This window comes from Macrobrachium nipponense, chromosome 1 (genome assembly GCF_015104395.2).
Source record: "Macrobrachium nipponense isolate FS-2020 chromosome 1, ASM1510439v2, whole genome shotgun sequence".
Lineage (NCBI taxonomy): Eukaryota > Metazoa > Arthropoda > Malacostraca > Decapoda > Palaemonidae > Macrobrachium > Macrobrachium nipponense.
Genome location: NC_087200.1, coordinates 60860653 through 60877074, shown reverse-complemented (window position 1 = coordinate 60877074; position 16422 = coordinate 60860653). Strand labels below are relative to the sequence as shown.

The 16422-nt window shown below is 41.9% G+C and overlaps 1 protein-coding gene across 3 annotated transcripts in view; it reads left to right on the top strand.

Moving 5' to 3' along the window:
• The window catches only part of LOC135219343 (WD repeat-containing protein 91-like), a 299064-nt gene that overhangs the window by 133765 nt on the left and 148877 nt on the right, over positions 1 to 16422 (top strand). For 2 of the 3 annotated variants that reach the window (XM_064256021.1, XM_064256019.1), the window contains exons 3-4: positions 4364 to 4504; positions 14576 to 14691. In XM_064256021.1, the coding sequence (XP_064112091.1) occupies positions 4364 to 4504; positions 14576 to 14691 (257 nt within the window). The remainder of the gene's footprint in view (positions 1 to 4363; positions 4505 to 14575; positions 14692 to 16422) is intronic. The other variant, XM_064256020.1, reaches the window with a different exon arrangement.

Below are 16422 nucleotides of genomic sequence, written 5' to 3'. Positions count from 1 at the left end.
GTCATTTCCTATTGGAACAAAAAGAATGGGAAATTATAAAAGATACATTGATATCCCCTTTTCTATTAAAACCAAGTAAAAAGAATTTATAAACAGATATGTACATTGTTATGCCATTAAATATTTAAAAAAGGAAACTCATATGGATATACTGTAGTTATTGAAATTGCCTATCTAAAAAATGGAAAACTATAGAAACACTGTTAGGTCTTCAACTTTAAAAAAAAAAAATAATAATAATGGAAAATCATTGATATATATCATCACTGTCAGTGTCATCCTCCCTAATATCAATATCATCACTGTCAGTTTCGTCATCTCCAATGTCAATAACAAAACTTTCAAACATATACTCTCTAGCAACATCTTTCCTCCTATAATCATCTTCTAATTTCTTAACGTGGTGAAAACATTTCTTCCAGTGTTCTGTTGTAACTTTGTCTATCGCCAGTCTCGTAAGCTGCTCAACAGTTTTCAAAGATTGATTTGCATTAGAGTTATTTTTTCTGATATCCCCCTTTATTTGAGCCCATATAAGTTCTATGGGGTTAAACTGAACAATAATATGGTGGCAGTCTGAGCACATCATGACCATTTGCACGGGCTATCTCATCTATCACATACCTCTGTTTTTCTTTGTGACACTTGGCAATCTGCAGCAATTTTGGCTTTGTTGCTGATGGGTCTGGGTGACGTTATTAGAAGAAAGCCACTCTATGACTTCACTTTTTCTGTTGCTGGTTGTTGGCACTTTATTTTCTATTTTGCTATGGTAGGGAGCATTGTCCATTATGATTAGAGATCTATCTTCTATATTAGGCAATAGTTGTCCTTAACCACTTTAAAAACCTTTCATGGTCCATGGAATCATGATAGTCCCCTTTGGCACCATTTTTTTACCTAAACAACAATAGCGCATCTTTGACAAACCCCTTCTCACTCCCCGCGTGCACCACAATAAATCTTGACCCCTTTCCAGTCTTAAGTTTGGGTCCTATTTCTCCTTCACCCGTTGTCCAACACTGACGTACACATTCATTTTGGTTTATCCAAGTTTCATCAAGGAATACTTCAGGTTTACTTTCAGTTGGACTACAATTCCTATTCTTTTCAATTAACCGTAGGTATTCAGTTCTCGCTGCCACTATATCATCACGTTCCATTAAAATTGCTCTTCCACTCGTCACTTTTTGTACCGGAATCCAAGCCCTCTCACAATTTCCATAACGTTGTTCTTCCACCATTAAACTTTACCGGGTCTTCCTTCACTTTTTCCAGTAGGGCATCTAACGTTGGGAGCTCTCCTCTCTCGTAAAAAGACAAAATCTCCTTCCGAATACACTCATTTTCAAAACTATCCACCTTGTCTTTCACTCGGATCCTCTTCTTGGGATATACAGGTGAAGCGAAGGGGACGTTACCACACTCAGATGACTGTCGCTTGATTTTTTTCACTGTGTTGGTTGGCACTCCTGTAGCTTTGGCAGTCTTCTCAAATACTTCATTTCTTGAGTCTGCTCCCCACTGTGAGCTGAAGTAACGATGAACATTCATTATAATGTTGCGAGCTTGACTTGCAAATCTGGAAACGGTGCGACGAATGGTGCTGTCATCTCGAGACATCTGCTTGAAAAGAAAAAGAAATCTTGCTTAGTTCGTTGCTGTTTATTGCTCCACTGAGATTATTATTTCATATCACTCAATTAAGTCTCTGATATCTCTTTCGTTTGAAAATATATTCATATAAGAAAATTAGAAGCAATATGTTGAAACCAACCTCATTAAAACTAAGGATGAGCTGAAGAGTGCGAAGTAGGTCCGTAGATTTCAAATTCATTCCTGGACTGAATTTCCCGCCCGCGGCCAGCCTACACCTCCAACGATACCAGATGCATCCATCTGATTATTTACTTTTTTTATCAGATATGTCCAGAAATACGGACATATATGATATTTTGAGTAAAAATGTTCGAAAGTCATAATGGGAATTCTATGCATTTATTTATAGAAAATGTAATGACATAATAATTCGGTGAATACAGTCTCGAAACTGCAAACTTCTCATATCGCCAATTGGCAACTGCCAACACGCCAACGGCTCTAGCTGAGAGGACCAGACCTAACGATGTGTCTCGGCACTATTCTCAAACCGAGTCAAGCACGAGTGCAACATAATAAGATATATTCTTCATTTTCTCTTTACATATTACACGCATCTAAAATCTGAAAGCACCAGCGTATTCAGGGTGATTTTATTGTTTAATAACACAAGATTTTATTTTATCTTGATCTCATGAATTATGCAAAATCCGATGATGAATAAAAACAGGTATAAAGAATGAAATGTTTCTCCCTTCACTTCTACTCGTTGTAATTCCTTTGTATTTTAACTTATTGATTTCAGGAAAAGATTATTTAATTGTACATTTAATACCGAATCCTTAGGTATGACCAAAACTTTCCTATCTTTTGTAAAACGTGAGATAAATGAAGAAATGTAAACATATTGCTAGTTTTCTAAGCTACAAACGAAAATATGACCCACTGAGCGAGCAGTCTGCCTCCCGCTACCAGCCAATCAGAGGCCGCCAAACAAACGTCTCGTAGGCGCAAGAATCTACCTTAAATGAATCGACTATAGTTACCTGCACTAAAAATGGCGGTGCCACTGGGAAATTTGAAAGTTAGTCTGCTGGGCGTAGGAATACTACAGCTGAATAATTACTTGGTAAGTATGAATAAAACATAATTTTATCATTAAAATATAATTTTTCCATTCTTCCACCTTCCATATTGAATTTATTAGAATTTTTAGAGACTGTGCCAAACTTACGTGAAACTTCCCCTTATGCGAGGGGGTCTGGAACCTAACCTCATGTAAGTTAAGAGTATTACTGTATTTTTTCCCCTTATGCGAGGGGGTCTGGAACCTAACCTCGCCTAAGTTCAGAGTATTACTGTATTTTTTTGGGGGGGTCAGTGTATGAGATCTGACCCTATTTTGTTCTGTGATATGACTACAGTACTCAAGTACACAATGATGTAAGAAATGAAAAATAGCAATACACTAGTGAAATTTTCAATGTTTGAAAATTAATTATACCATTTCATTTTGGCAGAGAACATTTTGAAAACGTTCATTTAAGAATCCCCTCAAGCTGACTGAAATTATGGTATGTCATACATGGTGTGAACAACGATAAGTTTTGGAGAGCAAGCAGCCGCCAGAGAGCTAAATAAGAGTAAAAAATTACTACTACTATTAGGAATCAAAAAGCAAAACAAAAGAAGCAGACCACAGAAAATGAGTGAATAGATATAGTATATTTAAAGAAGTTTTATCAAAGTGAAATACTGAAAGGGAAAATACCAAATGCCAAATGAAAATAAGGTAGGTGAGTAAGTAAGATGTCTCATTCCCCTTGAGCAGTAACAGGATCTTCTTCTTTTTTTTTTAACTACTGTACATGTATGGTCAGCCATTTTGAACTGAAGAAGAAAGGCTGTGTAAGGCAATGGTTTGCTAGAGTATAAGCACTTCTAGAGTTCTAAACATTGTCTAGATTTTATTGCCATTCAAACACTTAGCACAGGACTATAAAAAATATATGTATGCACTTAACTACCAAGATGCAAGCAGATATTACAGTACTATAGGCCACAAAATTATTACATAGAAATACAACAGTGAGTAGGATCAAGAACAGTAACATCATCCAACATTGTCAAAATAAAATGGAAAAATGTAAAGTGAATGAAAAACTACTGTTGGAGCAGATGAACATCGGAAACTGAATCTTTGTACAGATTAATGAGGACAAAAATTTTTTAAAATAAAGATTCTTGGTAAAGTCATAGTTGTTGTCCAAGGTAGTATGTAGTGGTTTGTATGTATTTTGTAATAGTAATACATACGTACACGTACACTTATACTGTATTGCCAGGAAGCATTAAACTCATTTTCAGAAGTTTAGGATTTTATTTAAATAAGAAGATTCAAAACATGTTCATGAATTTCCCTATCTTTATAATATCCAAAAAGTAAGCATTTATTTTTTATTGTTATGTTAAAACAAAATTTTATTAAATGAAGTAAATATTCATCTAAGGGGAACTTTGAATTCTTAAGGAAAGTTAAACTATTCTTATAAGACTTTCTTTAAGAGTTCAAAGGACCCTTCACTTGAAAATTGCATGATATCACTGTGTGGGATATTTTGCCAATGCATAGATAATGTACATTTTTAGAAAAGAAGGCAATCTTAGGTGAAGGTTCAGGATATTTCGACAATGAAGATGAAACTACAAGGTTGTGAGAGTTATAGTTGCTTGTTCTTATTCTGTGGTGTTTTATCTTTTCCAGGTGTAAGGAAGCTAGAAACCAGCATCTTGCGTCTGTACATTGTAAATATAGTACAGACAAACAAGCCAGAAAAACTAACAGAATTTTTTGAGAGGATGGCCCCAGAGCTACAAAGCCAAGCTGAGTGGCGAGAATGGTTCAGTAAGTTTCCATATGCTGTATGAACCATCTGTAGTATACATACTGTACTATCTGCAACTGCATGCCCAGTTAAGGTTGAGGTAATTGAGAGCTTAATAGTATGTAATACCTTAAACAAGCAAACTGGTGGTTAGCAATGGCTGATAGCTCTCATCACTGAGGTAATACCCTGTGTCATCTGTCAGATGCTATTACATATTACTTAATGAGCTTTTCATAAAAGTCAATAAGTGTAATGAGCTCTTATGACAAAAATTTACTCCCACTTCATAATCCCTTGTCTCAATTGATGATCAAGTTTTACACTTCATGTAGCTATGTACTTTATGAAATACTATAAGTCATGGCCATCAAAATAATGTGCTTGGAATGATGAGTTAGAAGATGCAGATTGAATTAATCAGCTGCAAATATTTTCCTTCTTTCTAGATTAAAATGTATACATATTGTCAGTCTTTATTTGATTTGCTATATTCATTAATTCATTGTACATGGTGGCATTACTACTTTTAGATTATTGTTTGTGAATGTTAGTTTTGTATTTTTGTTACCATTTTCTCAGCATTAACAATTACTATACAGTAACTGGGCTTGAATCTTTGTTGCACTTTTTTTCGAGTGTTCTACATACACCTCTGCAGGAGAGAGGATACCAGGGGTTCCATGATTCGTGTAATTGCTTGGTTCAGGAGTGGAGAAGTCATTTAGTAAATTCTTGGCCTAAGTGGAAAAATCCTGCATACTTTCTGATCTAACAGTGGGGTGAAGACAGGCCGAGAAAATTTTGAGGATTGTTACTTCTGTATCTTATCCTGTTGGCATTCCCCCTGAGTAGGTTAAGTTTGGATAAAGGTAATTTCAGTTACAAGAAGTTATAAGCAGACCAAGAATATCAGGGTAAATATTAAAAGAAAAGAGAAAATAAATTATGCAGATTTTTTTAAAGCATGTCAGATTTATCTTCTTTAATAGCATTAAAAGCTCAAGAAAATCTTTTTGGAGCTTAATTCAGTAGTTCTTAATATATAAGATCAAATTAGTTCAAGAATAAACTTTTATAAAACCCATGCTTTTATTATATCAAATTAAAGGACACATCTGCAGTGTTTGTAAAGATTGTACATTTACTCTAGCTATAAATACTAGGTGTACAATATAACCAAAGCATAGGGCTTGCCAGAGCCACCTTTGTAACCTCAAGAAATAGCTGTAAGAAAGTTATTTGGATCCACAAGTTGATCAGTTTCATTTGGTTGTAAAGATGCCACCCCATTTTGTGAGATTCAGTTGGTTCCCTCTCCCATTGTTATTAAGTAAGATAAATTTTGAATGACTCTTACATGATTGAAAGTGACAATGAAAACCTGTTGTCTGAACAATTATTGCCTTAAAGCTCAAGAAGGAATTGGTTTATAGCACAAAGAGTATCTTCCTTGGAACTAACAGAAATTCTCTAACATCAAGAACAACATGGCTATCTTTATTGAATAAGCAGAAAGACCTTTAATTTTCCTAGATCAAAAAGACCTGATCTAGTGTTGCAACCAGTGATGACATACAGTTTCACTAAAGGGATTTTGACAAAGGAAAAATCTATTTTTGGGGGAAGACCTGTGTCGCCCGGTGAAAAATCCCTGTAGCTCATTTTTCAAGTATAAATAAACTCTAGATATACCAGAGAAAAAGTTAGCATGGTATGCTGAAGTTACTACCCTCAGCACGATCACCCCAAAGGGTGTCGGTATAAGTAAAGGGGTGTTGTGGAAACCACAATACACAGGGCCTTCACCACTTAGAAGATTCCTTCCCAAAATCCCCTTCCGCGGTGGGAGCCGTCACAACGAAACCCACCGCCAACTCCTCTCGCCACTACTACTAATACCCACACGCCCTTCCTCTCATTCCTGGAGTAGTCCTTTTTGCTTGGATTAACCAGGGTAGGGAATGTAAAAACAAAGGGTTGGGTTCACTGGGCGACACAGGTCTTCCCCCAGAAATAGATTTGTCCTTTGTCAAAATCCCTTTTCTGGGTTCGACCTGTGTCGGCCGGCGAAAACATAAGAGAGAATTATATCCAAGCTTAACAGATATGTTCTCAAAAGAGGGAGTTAATAAAACCCAAAGTAAGATTACATAGAATTATTTACTACTAAGGTTGTATAAAAAAAGAATTACTTATGAACTAGTTAAATCTTAAACTACTTAAACTATAATTAGTCCTTAGCCTACTTAAAACTAACATCGTAGTATAATATGAAATTATAATAAGCTTGTGAATTGAAATACACTACAATTCAAGCAGGACACAATTGGTATGGCCAATAAGGCACTATCAAATAACTATTTACACTATATACAAGCTCTGGTGGCAGGATGAACAAATCTAACCCGGCCCGGAGAAGAGGATGGTGGGGAGTACGAGCGAGTCATGTAGGTAGGAGAGAGTGAAAGGGAAAGAATAACAAAGATGAAAGGTAGGATGTCAGCCCCGTTCTTCGGGGAGGACTATGCTTCCTGCTGCCACAGTTGGGAATTTAAGGGCCTGTAGGTTTTTCAAATAGTGGCGTTTAAAAACTGCCGGAGATTTCCAACCCGTATACTTCTTCAGGTCCTCAAAGTTCATGTTTTGAAAGTAATTAATGGATGTGGCAACTGCCCGGATGTCATGGACATGTGGGACTGAGTCCAGATTTGCTTGTTAAATGAAGTAAAGAATTTGTTGCCTGATGCCTTTTAAGGTGATTGTACCACCTTTCTCTCTAACAAACAGAGGCCCTGAAGTTATTTGAGAAGTCCTGGTCAGGAATGTTTTAAGGGTGTGGACAGGACATAAAGAACCATCTTCCACAAGAGGAAGGATCTTCCAAGGAGTCCACCTATTTTGTGGGTCCTCGTTTTTGGCTAAAAACTGCCTGTCCGGTGAAAGAAGGACTTCGCCTGATGGGAGGAACTCGACATGGCCTGGGTTTCTGGAGAGAGCTGATAGTTCAGATATTCTAGCTCCTGATGCCAGTGCTACTAGAAACAGTGTCTTCCTCAATAGAGTTGAGAAGGAGCATGAATCATTATTTGAGTCTGAAGCCAGTTTAAGTACATCATTTAAGAACCAAGAAACCGACTGAGGGCGGTCTATTGGTCTCAAATGGGCGCATGCTTTTGGGATAGAAGAAAGGTAAGCGTCTGAAAGATTAATATTAAAGCCTATTTGGAAGATTTTCCTTAGGGCTGATTTCACTGTGGTAATAGTACTGGCAGCTAGACCCTTCTCAAACAATGACCTAAAGAAGGAGATTGCCAAATTTGTAGTCATTTTGTGAATGTTTGAATCTTTTAGAAACTTGGCCAGTTTCTTTACTGCAGAATCATATTGCCTAATTGTGGACTCTCTTTTATCAGACTCTATAAATAGAATATTCAGAGGATCTATACTTGCATCTTTCTGAGCTGCAAATTTCATGAAGTCCATAAAGTTAGGGCATTCAGAATTCTTGAGGAAGCTGACACAGTCTGAGTTTGTACTACTTGTGTCAGCTCCGGGGTCGGTATCAGTTGGGGACTGAGTTTCAATTCTATGAGAAGTGGAAACCAGTTGCTCTTTGGCCAGTTGGGAGCTATCAGAGCTATTTTCCCTTTGAAGGATCTTAGCTTGTGTAGCACTTTTAATAGAAGGTTCACTGGTGGAAAGAGATAAATCCTCTGCCAGTTGTTCCAATCTAGTGACATTGCATCGGTTGCGAAAGCTCGACTGTCTAGGTTGGGAGCCACATAACAAGGTAGTTTGTGATTGGCTTCCATGGCAAATAGGTCCACTTGGAGGTCCGGAACCTGATTTGCAATCCAATTGAAGGATTTGCTGTCTAGAGACCATTCTGATTCCAGAGGAGTTGTCCTGGATAGGGAGTCCACTATCACATTCCTCACTCCGGCTAGATGAACTGCTGACAGATGCCATTGATTCTTTTCTGCCAACAAGAATATTGCTATTAACACATGGTTCAATTTGTTGGACCTGGATCCTCTCCTGTTTATGCAGTGTACCACTATGAGACTGTCTGAAACTATCTTTATGTGAATCTGTTTGGCCGGAGACAGGCGTTTCAGGGTCAAGAAGACTGCCATTGCCTCCAGGATATTGATATGGAACTGGTGGAATGTCTCTGACCATGTTCCTTGAACTTTTTTGTGTGGCGAGTACCCTCCCCAACCGCTCAGAGAAGCGTCTGTGTGGATGGTTAGTGATGGTGGAGGGAACTGCAGAGGTACTGATTTGGACAGGTTGCGGCGTTCCGTCCAAGGCCAGAGCCTCTTTTTTTTAGAACCGGAGGGGTAACCGAAACCTTGTCCCTGAGTTTGTTGTTGGCTCTTGACCTCCAGACTAGATTGATGTCTTTCAGCCTGGCTTTTAGCAGAACGTTTGTGACAGATGCGAACTGAAGCGAGCCTAGAATCCTTTCTTGGGCTCGCCGAGAAGCTCGCTTGTTCTTTAGAAAGTACTTTGTAGCCTTTGCTATTTCTTTGGCCTTTTTGGGCGAGAGAGATAGCTTGTGTTTGTTCAGGTCCCACTGAATTCCCAGCCATTGGAATTTGGAAGCCTGGGTTAACCTGGATTTGTCTCTGTTTACTTGGAAGCCTAGGAATTCCAGAAATTCTAGTACCTTGGGGATTGATTCATGGCAGTCTGCCACGCTGGTTGCCCAAATCAGCCAGTCGTCTAAGTAGGCTACCAGCATAATACCTTTCTTTCTCAGTTCCTGAACTATCGTTTCTCCTAGTTTGGTGAATACCCTGGGCGCAAGCTTGAGTCCGAAGGGCAGGACCCTGAATGAGTTGGCTTGTTTGCCTAGTTTGAATCCCAGGTACGGGGAGAAGTTCCTGGCTATTGGAACGTGATAGTATGCGTCTGTAATATCTATAGAGGTGGTGACGGCCCCATGGGGAAGTAAGGTAACCGTAAGCATGTGGAACTTGGCGCAGTGAATGTAAGAGTTGAGGCGCGACAAGTCTAGTATCACTGTTTTCTTGTCTGAGTCCTTCTTTGGGACACTGAACAACCATTCCTGGAATCTCAGGTTCTTCACCTCCCTTATAGCTCTCTTTTGGAGGAGATCTTTGGTGTAGTCCAAAAGGTCCGCCGTGGGTTTCTGGTAAAAACTGACTGGATGAGGAGGGCCCTTCTCCCATTTCCAGCCTAGGCCTTTCGAGACTATACTGTGGGCCCATGGACTGAAGGTCCAATGGTCCTGGAATAGGTATAGCCTCCCTCCTACCTGAGAGCTCTCACGGGTTGGCAGCAGGTCTGGTGCCTCTACTTCCCCTGAAGCCCCTGTCTCTGGAACCGGTACGTAACCGTGAGCCGCCCCGTGCTCGGCTACTTCCGGCATGCCTGTTGTATAAGCGAAAGAGATCTTTCGCTTTATAGGTTGGGTTGAAGGCCGGGGATGGTACCATTGCCATGGAAGTAGAGGGTTGAGGAGGTGTGGGGGTTTGTACTAGCACAAACTGTTGGGGAGGAGCTTTAGAAGTAGAAGGCTTCCCAACCGGGGACACTGGTACCGCCTGCATAAAAGTTTGCGGTCGGGCTGTCTGGTATGGGTTATACCGTCTTGCCTTCTTTTTGGACTTACCCTGCTGAGAGGATCCTTCAAACTGACATTTGAAGGGGAGACCCCATCAGACTCTTAGGCTCTGGTTGGCCCTGGAGGCTTCATGTAGGATGTTGTTAACCTCTCCCTTAGGGAAGAGGTTATCTCCCCAGATTGAGGACTTAATCAATCTATTGGGCTCATGCTTGATGGAAGCCCCAGCCAGAACGTGCTTTCTACAAGCCCTTCTGGCAATAACAAAGTCGTACAGATCCGCTTGAAAGGTCTGTAGCAGACCTTTTGCCAGGACTCTGAAGACTTGCTCCTCTTCATATGTGGAGGCTACTAGCTCCACCACTGTGACAGAGATGATGGATCTGGATAATAACCTGGTCCTAGCCTCGAACTCCGTCTTCAACAAGTGATCCGGAATTCTCGGCAGCCTTTCAGGGAAAAGGTCGGAGGCGCAATCCAGGTCTAGCTTACCCGCGGTAAATATGGCCGGAGTGTCCGTCCAAAAGTCTGCTCCGGTAGGTAGCAAGAGGGAGGTAGCCTCTGTCTCTCTGAGTATTGGCAACGGCTTGTCCTCTGTTGCTGCTTGCAATGTTAGCTCCGCCATCTTGGAGGTACAGGGTGATGGAACACCATCTGGGGTCACGAAAATTGTGTATTTTCCCTTGTGGGGCGTCAACTTAGTGTTGACGCAGCCCCAATCAGTGAGAGATCTAACCCAAGTCGCTTGGGCCTGTTCCCTAGGAAAGATAACTGTTTCCTTAGGGACCTTATCGACCCTAACAAGCGCATGTTTCGCTAACCTCACGAAACCAGAGAAGGGAAATTGAAGCCCGGGTGGGAAGAACTCAAAGTCTTCGATAGGCCGGGTCCCACATCCTTCAATTGTCAACTTTCCGTCGGAGAACGGGGCATACAGAGCTTGTCTCCACGGGTTCTCCTTATCAAATGCGGGGAGTTTAGATGTGTCCGGCATTACCATAGTCAAGGTCGGAACTCCGAAGTGGAGGAGTCCAGAAAGCATCTCTTCCAATGGTCTAATCCTTTCCGTCAGTGACGAGAAAGCCTGGCCGGAGGGGTCTGGTGCCGAGGAGAGACGTGCAGCCTCTAGCCTCTGGTCTATAACTCCACTAACTTTCTCCAGGAGAAGGCTAGTGAAGGCTTTAGGATCAAACCTGTCATATGAACAGGAGTTAATCCTGCCCCCGTAGCAAAGGAAGGGTTCATGGCAGCAGGCGATGGGCCGGAAGATGTCGACGGCTGGGGGGCCGAGGACAACTCCTTCGCCGCTGACGGAGCTGGTTTGGAGACCTTCTTTAGAGTCTTAGGTCTCACTGACTTGACTTTCGGGGCGACAGAAAGCGCTCCTGTTAGATTAGGAGTGGGCCCTGAGAAGCCCCTGAAGGAAGAAGAGGAAGAAGGAGTAGGGCTAAATATGAGACTCTGCTCACTTACCTCCCCACCTACCTGATCGTCCGTGGCCATGGGTTCGGTATGAATGTTCATCACCACCACATCCTCCATAAGGTCCTCCTGCTTCTCAGGCCCTGGCATTGTTGCACGGCCGTTGCTGCTGTGGCTCCCGAAAAAAGCAGGGAGTACAACCTAGCGTCCAGCACGTATGGCTGTCCTTTGGGCGCGTTTTTGCTGAACCCCATGACCCACTTTCGGAGAGCTACCCTTGCATCGTGGCGGGTAGCCGGATCCGCCTGTAAGAGAAAACTCGGGTTAGAGTTTCATCTGGAAGGAAGAATTATATCAAATATATAATTTTAATGAATAAACGTATGTCAAGCATATAACACCTTTTGGTTATAAAGTCATGCATAATCGCAAGAAAATCGTATAACATCTTTTATTTAAGTGTTACGTACCTGCTGTTCAGACAGGTTTAGTATACCATGTAATAACAAACGGTGCAGGCGTCCGGATACCAGACCACGTAGTTGTCCAAGGGAACCGCGCAGTTGGCATGCGAGTGCCAAACTACATGGCCGTACGAGTTGCCCAGCAAAGCGTGGCAACCCTCCGCCTGACAACGGACCATCTGTAATAGAAAGTGTACATGAGTCCCGAGCTTCGAGACGGGGATAACTCCGAAGAGAACATGCACCTTATTCTAGTAGTTCAGCTTAAATCTATACCTGATAAAAGCCTACACTTTCATATGTATGGTCTAATCTCATTCCTATCCCTGGAGAATGTTTGGTTTGTTATTGTAAAACCTGCCATCCGCTTATGCCGGAAGGATAGGATGAATCCTACTACCTTCTAAAATTATCTTTGTTCGGCGTATACGGCGGAGACAGATGGCTACGGATACTGTAGACGAACATGTTATTCTCCTTCTATGACGGAGCTTAGAAAGGAATGAAATTGAGATTTGGCCATACTAGACTTAGTTATTAGACAGCGAGTGTGAAGTTCTTCACACTACCGATCCCTTACGAGACCGGAGCTGTAAGTAGTACTATCGCTGGAGCTCCGTCTAGGAAACGAGTCGGTTCTTTGTCCCCTGCCTATGCCGGAAGGAGCGGAGGGGTGAAGCTATAGACCGGAGGGGGCCGTTAGCTATATAGTAGGAGGGTTGTTTCATCCCCCACCTCCACTCTTACTGGAGCAGCGGAGATACAGAGAACGAGACATTTCATACTGAAGTTACTTTCACGCAACATTCGGCGTTCCTGAACGACTGTTGTGGTGGTAGACCACTGGGTCGCCGGAGCTGTACATGGAGCGTAATGGGTCAAGTCTACATATGGTAACTCTCTCCCTCCCCACCTTGTAGAAGGAGAGGGAGGGGGGGAAAGGGATAGTATGCATGGCCGGTCGTGAACGCCTGGTTCCCACTCGAACAGAGGTGGAACCAATCTAGGCTATATAGCCTACTTCTCTTAGGAGATTCGCAGACTGGCCGTGGCTCGTCGCGCTTGGTAGTGGCCACACCCGATCAAGAGGCTATGCCAGGTAGGCCAGGCTTAACCGACCGGCCATACATTTGGGATCATATAATACAAAAAAAGAGGTTTATGGAAGAGTTGCCCGAGAATTAGGTAGGGGAATAGAATGATATCCCTGCTTGGGGACGCCAACAGTGTACCAGGCTACCACCGTACTAGACAAGGTAGGCCTATAGCCTCCTTTGCCAAATAGCAAGGACGATAATCCTCGACCAGACCTACTAGGACGAATTTTTCGACCCAGACCGGCAGGGCGGGATGAAACTCTACTAAACCTACTAGACTAACTTATCAGTCCAGACTTGCAAGAAGGTAAGTCCCATAATGTACGGGGTGTTAGGAAGGAACACATAGGCTACCAGCCAAGCCTAGCCTAGGCTAGGTTGGTTCTAGGGAAAGGATAGGGGCAACTCGACCGCCTCTAGAATTAGATTATGTACAAAATAACACATAATAAACTATATAATATAAATAATAATAAGGACTGACGCTCGTCCCTTACGCGAACTCATGGCGAACTTTATTAAAGTGTATGCTAGACTAACTTATCATTAGTCAACTATTCCTTATTAAGTAAACGAATTCACTGCTGGGACGAGTGCCAGTCCCTTAAATAATGGTCAAATAACGTCTATAACCTAATTATCTTCGATAGATTGGTGTGCGAAATCACCACGTGCTGCACTGACTACCCGAAATGGCCGCTCAGCCGGCGGCACCCACAACATATCTTGAGGTGCCGAGGCAGTAAAATATTACATTTTCGACTAAATGCTAAATGAAAAACCAAATTGGGGTACTCAACTTAGAAGCAGAAGAACCTAGCGATGCCATTATGAACCAAATCCTGGAGCAGCGAAATGCGTGTATCACACTCAATCTCTAGTACAGGAATGAGAGGAAGGGCGCGTGGGTATTAGTAGTAGTGGCGAGAGGAGTTGGCGGTAGGTTTCGTTGTGACGGCTCCCACCACGGAAGGGGATTTTGGAAAGGAATCTTCTAAGTGGCGAAGGCCCTGTGTATTGTGGTTTCCACAACGCCCCTTTACTTATACCGACACCCTTCGAAGTGATCGCGCTGAGGGTAGTAACTTCAGCATACCTTGCTAGCTTTTTCTCTGGTATATCTAGAGTTTATTTATACTTGAAAAATGAGCTACAGGGATTTTTCACCGGCCGACACAGGTCGAACCCAGAAAATGTGTTTTTATATCACCAGTACCCTTCTTATATTATGTTCTAGGATATCATTGACCGTGGGCAAGTTGTACATGTGAAGAAGTATGAAAAGTTATTCAGAAGTTGTTTAAATATCAGTTCATGATCTAAGGTATAATAATAATTCGGTGCATTTATCAGCATGACCTAAGTATAATGATAATTTGGTACATTTCTTTTCATTATATATTGAGGACATGATATCTTTTGTAAATCTGTAATATTCTTACTTTAATTCTGTGTTGTAAATGCATACCATCGACTGAATCTTTGTATTGATAATAATTTATTTCATTACAGTTCTACCTTACTTAAAAGGAGTAGAAGAAAATCCATCTTTTGCAATGTATTTCACAAGACATTGGCAAGATACTCTTCTAGTATCTCTTCATAACTTCTTGGCAGTTGTCTTTCAGGTAATGTACATTTGAGTTACTACCTCATTCCTTTACTAATGTATAAATTGCTGATTTTGTTTAAGTAACTTACCAAGTAATTACATAGCTAAGTATTTCTAAGTACCAGTGGCTAAATTTTGAAAATCCCGGCATTTTGTTTCAGTGTAGGTTGGTACCCCGCCTACAATCGGGGGAATAGGTAAAAAAACTCTGCAAAGAAGCTCCATTTTATTTCTACTGGCTTCTGACGAAGGTCATGAGATGTAGCTTTCTTTGAGTTTGGATTTCATCATTCACCGAGAGTTTCCAGTACCTTCGGTGAAGTACTGTGATTCTTCATTTCCATTCAACATTTATTAACTAGCCAGGCATAATTAACAGTACCTTGACCAGTTTAGAGCTTTTATTCTGTAATTTTGAGATTTTTTCTAGCAATGTAAGTCGAGTGTCTATTTTTGCAGCAAAGGCTGCAATGCACAGTTAACTTCAGCAAAGTATGATTCCCTTTCTGTTTGTGTTTGATGTAGGGGTCAAGTTTGCACTATTGATTTAACTTGTAAGGAGTGTATAGGCTGGGATGAAAAACAATGGATGGTTCTATCTTCTTACCATTCAAAGTTAGAAAAAGATAGGAAGCATAAGGCTACTGCTAGGTACAAGAGGTCTTTAGCTAGCCAAGAATCTTCCTCTGAAGTGCCTGTGATTTCTGTTTTGTCCCCCCAAACCCAGTCTTTCCTCTTTTCTACCTAATCCTGTTCCCGACTCCCATGCTTCCGATCCCAGTGCCATTGCCAGTCTTGACACAAAGTTTGAATGTAAGTTTGAGCTGTTACCTAACTCTATGGCTCAGCTAGGTGAGTCAGTGCGTATGCTTCTTGATAAAGAAAAAAAGTAAAGTGTTAGCGGAGGAGCTGGCTATCTGTCCTGCCGATTCTCCTAGGCAAATCCCTGACATACTCCCCTGCACCTGGGAGAAGTCATACCGGAGGCCCAAGGGAGGTCAGTGGGGTCTGCCCATGGGCAATCGGCCCCTCAGTCGCACCTATAGAGGTTTCCCAGGTAGCGAACGTCAGCCATTGGAAAGGCGTCTTGGACAGTGGCCATCGTCTTTCTTCAAGCTCGGATTATTTGAGTTTGGAGAAACTGCACCGATGGCGTGATAGTGACTTTTTCAGACCATTGAAAAGGTCTGCACTGGACTCTAATTGTACCCATCAGGTACTGCTTGAAGAGGTAAAGGAGGTTAGACCTTCTTGTAGTTTCTGGGATAGCCCAGAGACTTTCTCTTTGGATAATTCCAATAAACTTCTGTAAGGAGACTTTTGTCTGACCTGTAGTGAGACGTAAGCATCCGAGATCGTTGCGCGCTTTGGCGCCAGTGTCACCTTTGGCCCTTCGAGCCATACCAGTTACAGTTCACAAGCACCCTAGGACACCAGGGTGCAAATTTTCCCCTGCTGTGGCTCCCGTATGTGCTGTTCCTATTAGCTATGTCTCTGTTTCCGAGCGTATTTCGACTCCGAGTCCTTTGCTGATGCAGGAGCGCCCATTGGCGCCTGAGACTTCGACACATGGGCTTTCAGGGGTGCAAGACGTCCATTAGTGCCAGAGCTCCTTTTCCACCTGAACCGGAGTCATTAGCAGCACTGATTCCACCTGCAGCTCCTCATATTTCATCTTCTCTTTCGGTTGACACAGCTGACCCTCATTTGTCTGATCTATCTTCAGCAGAAGAGAAAGAGATTGCTA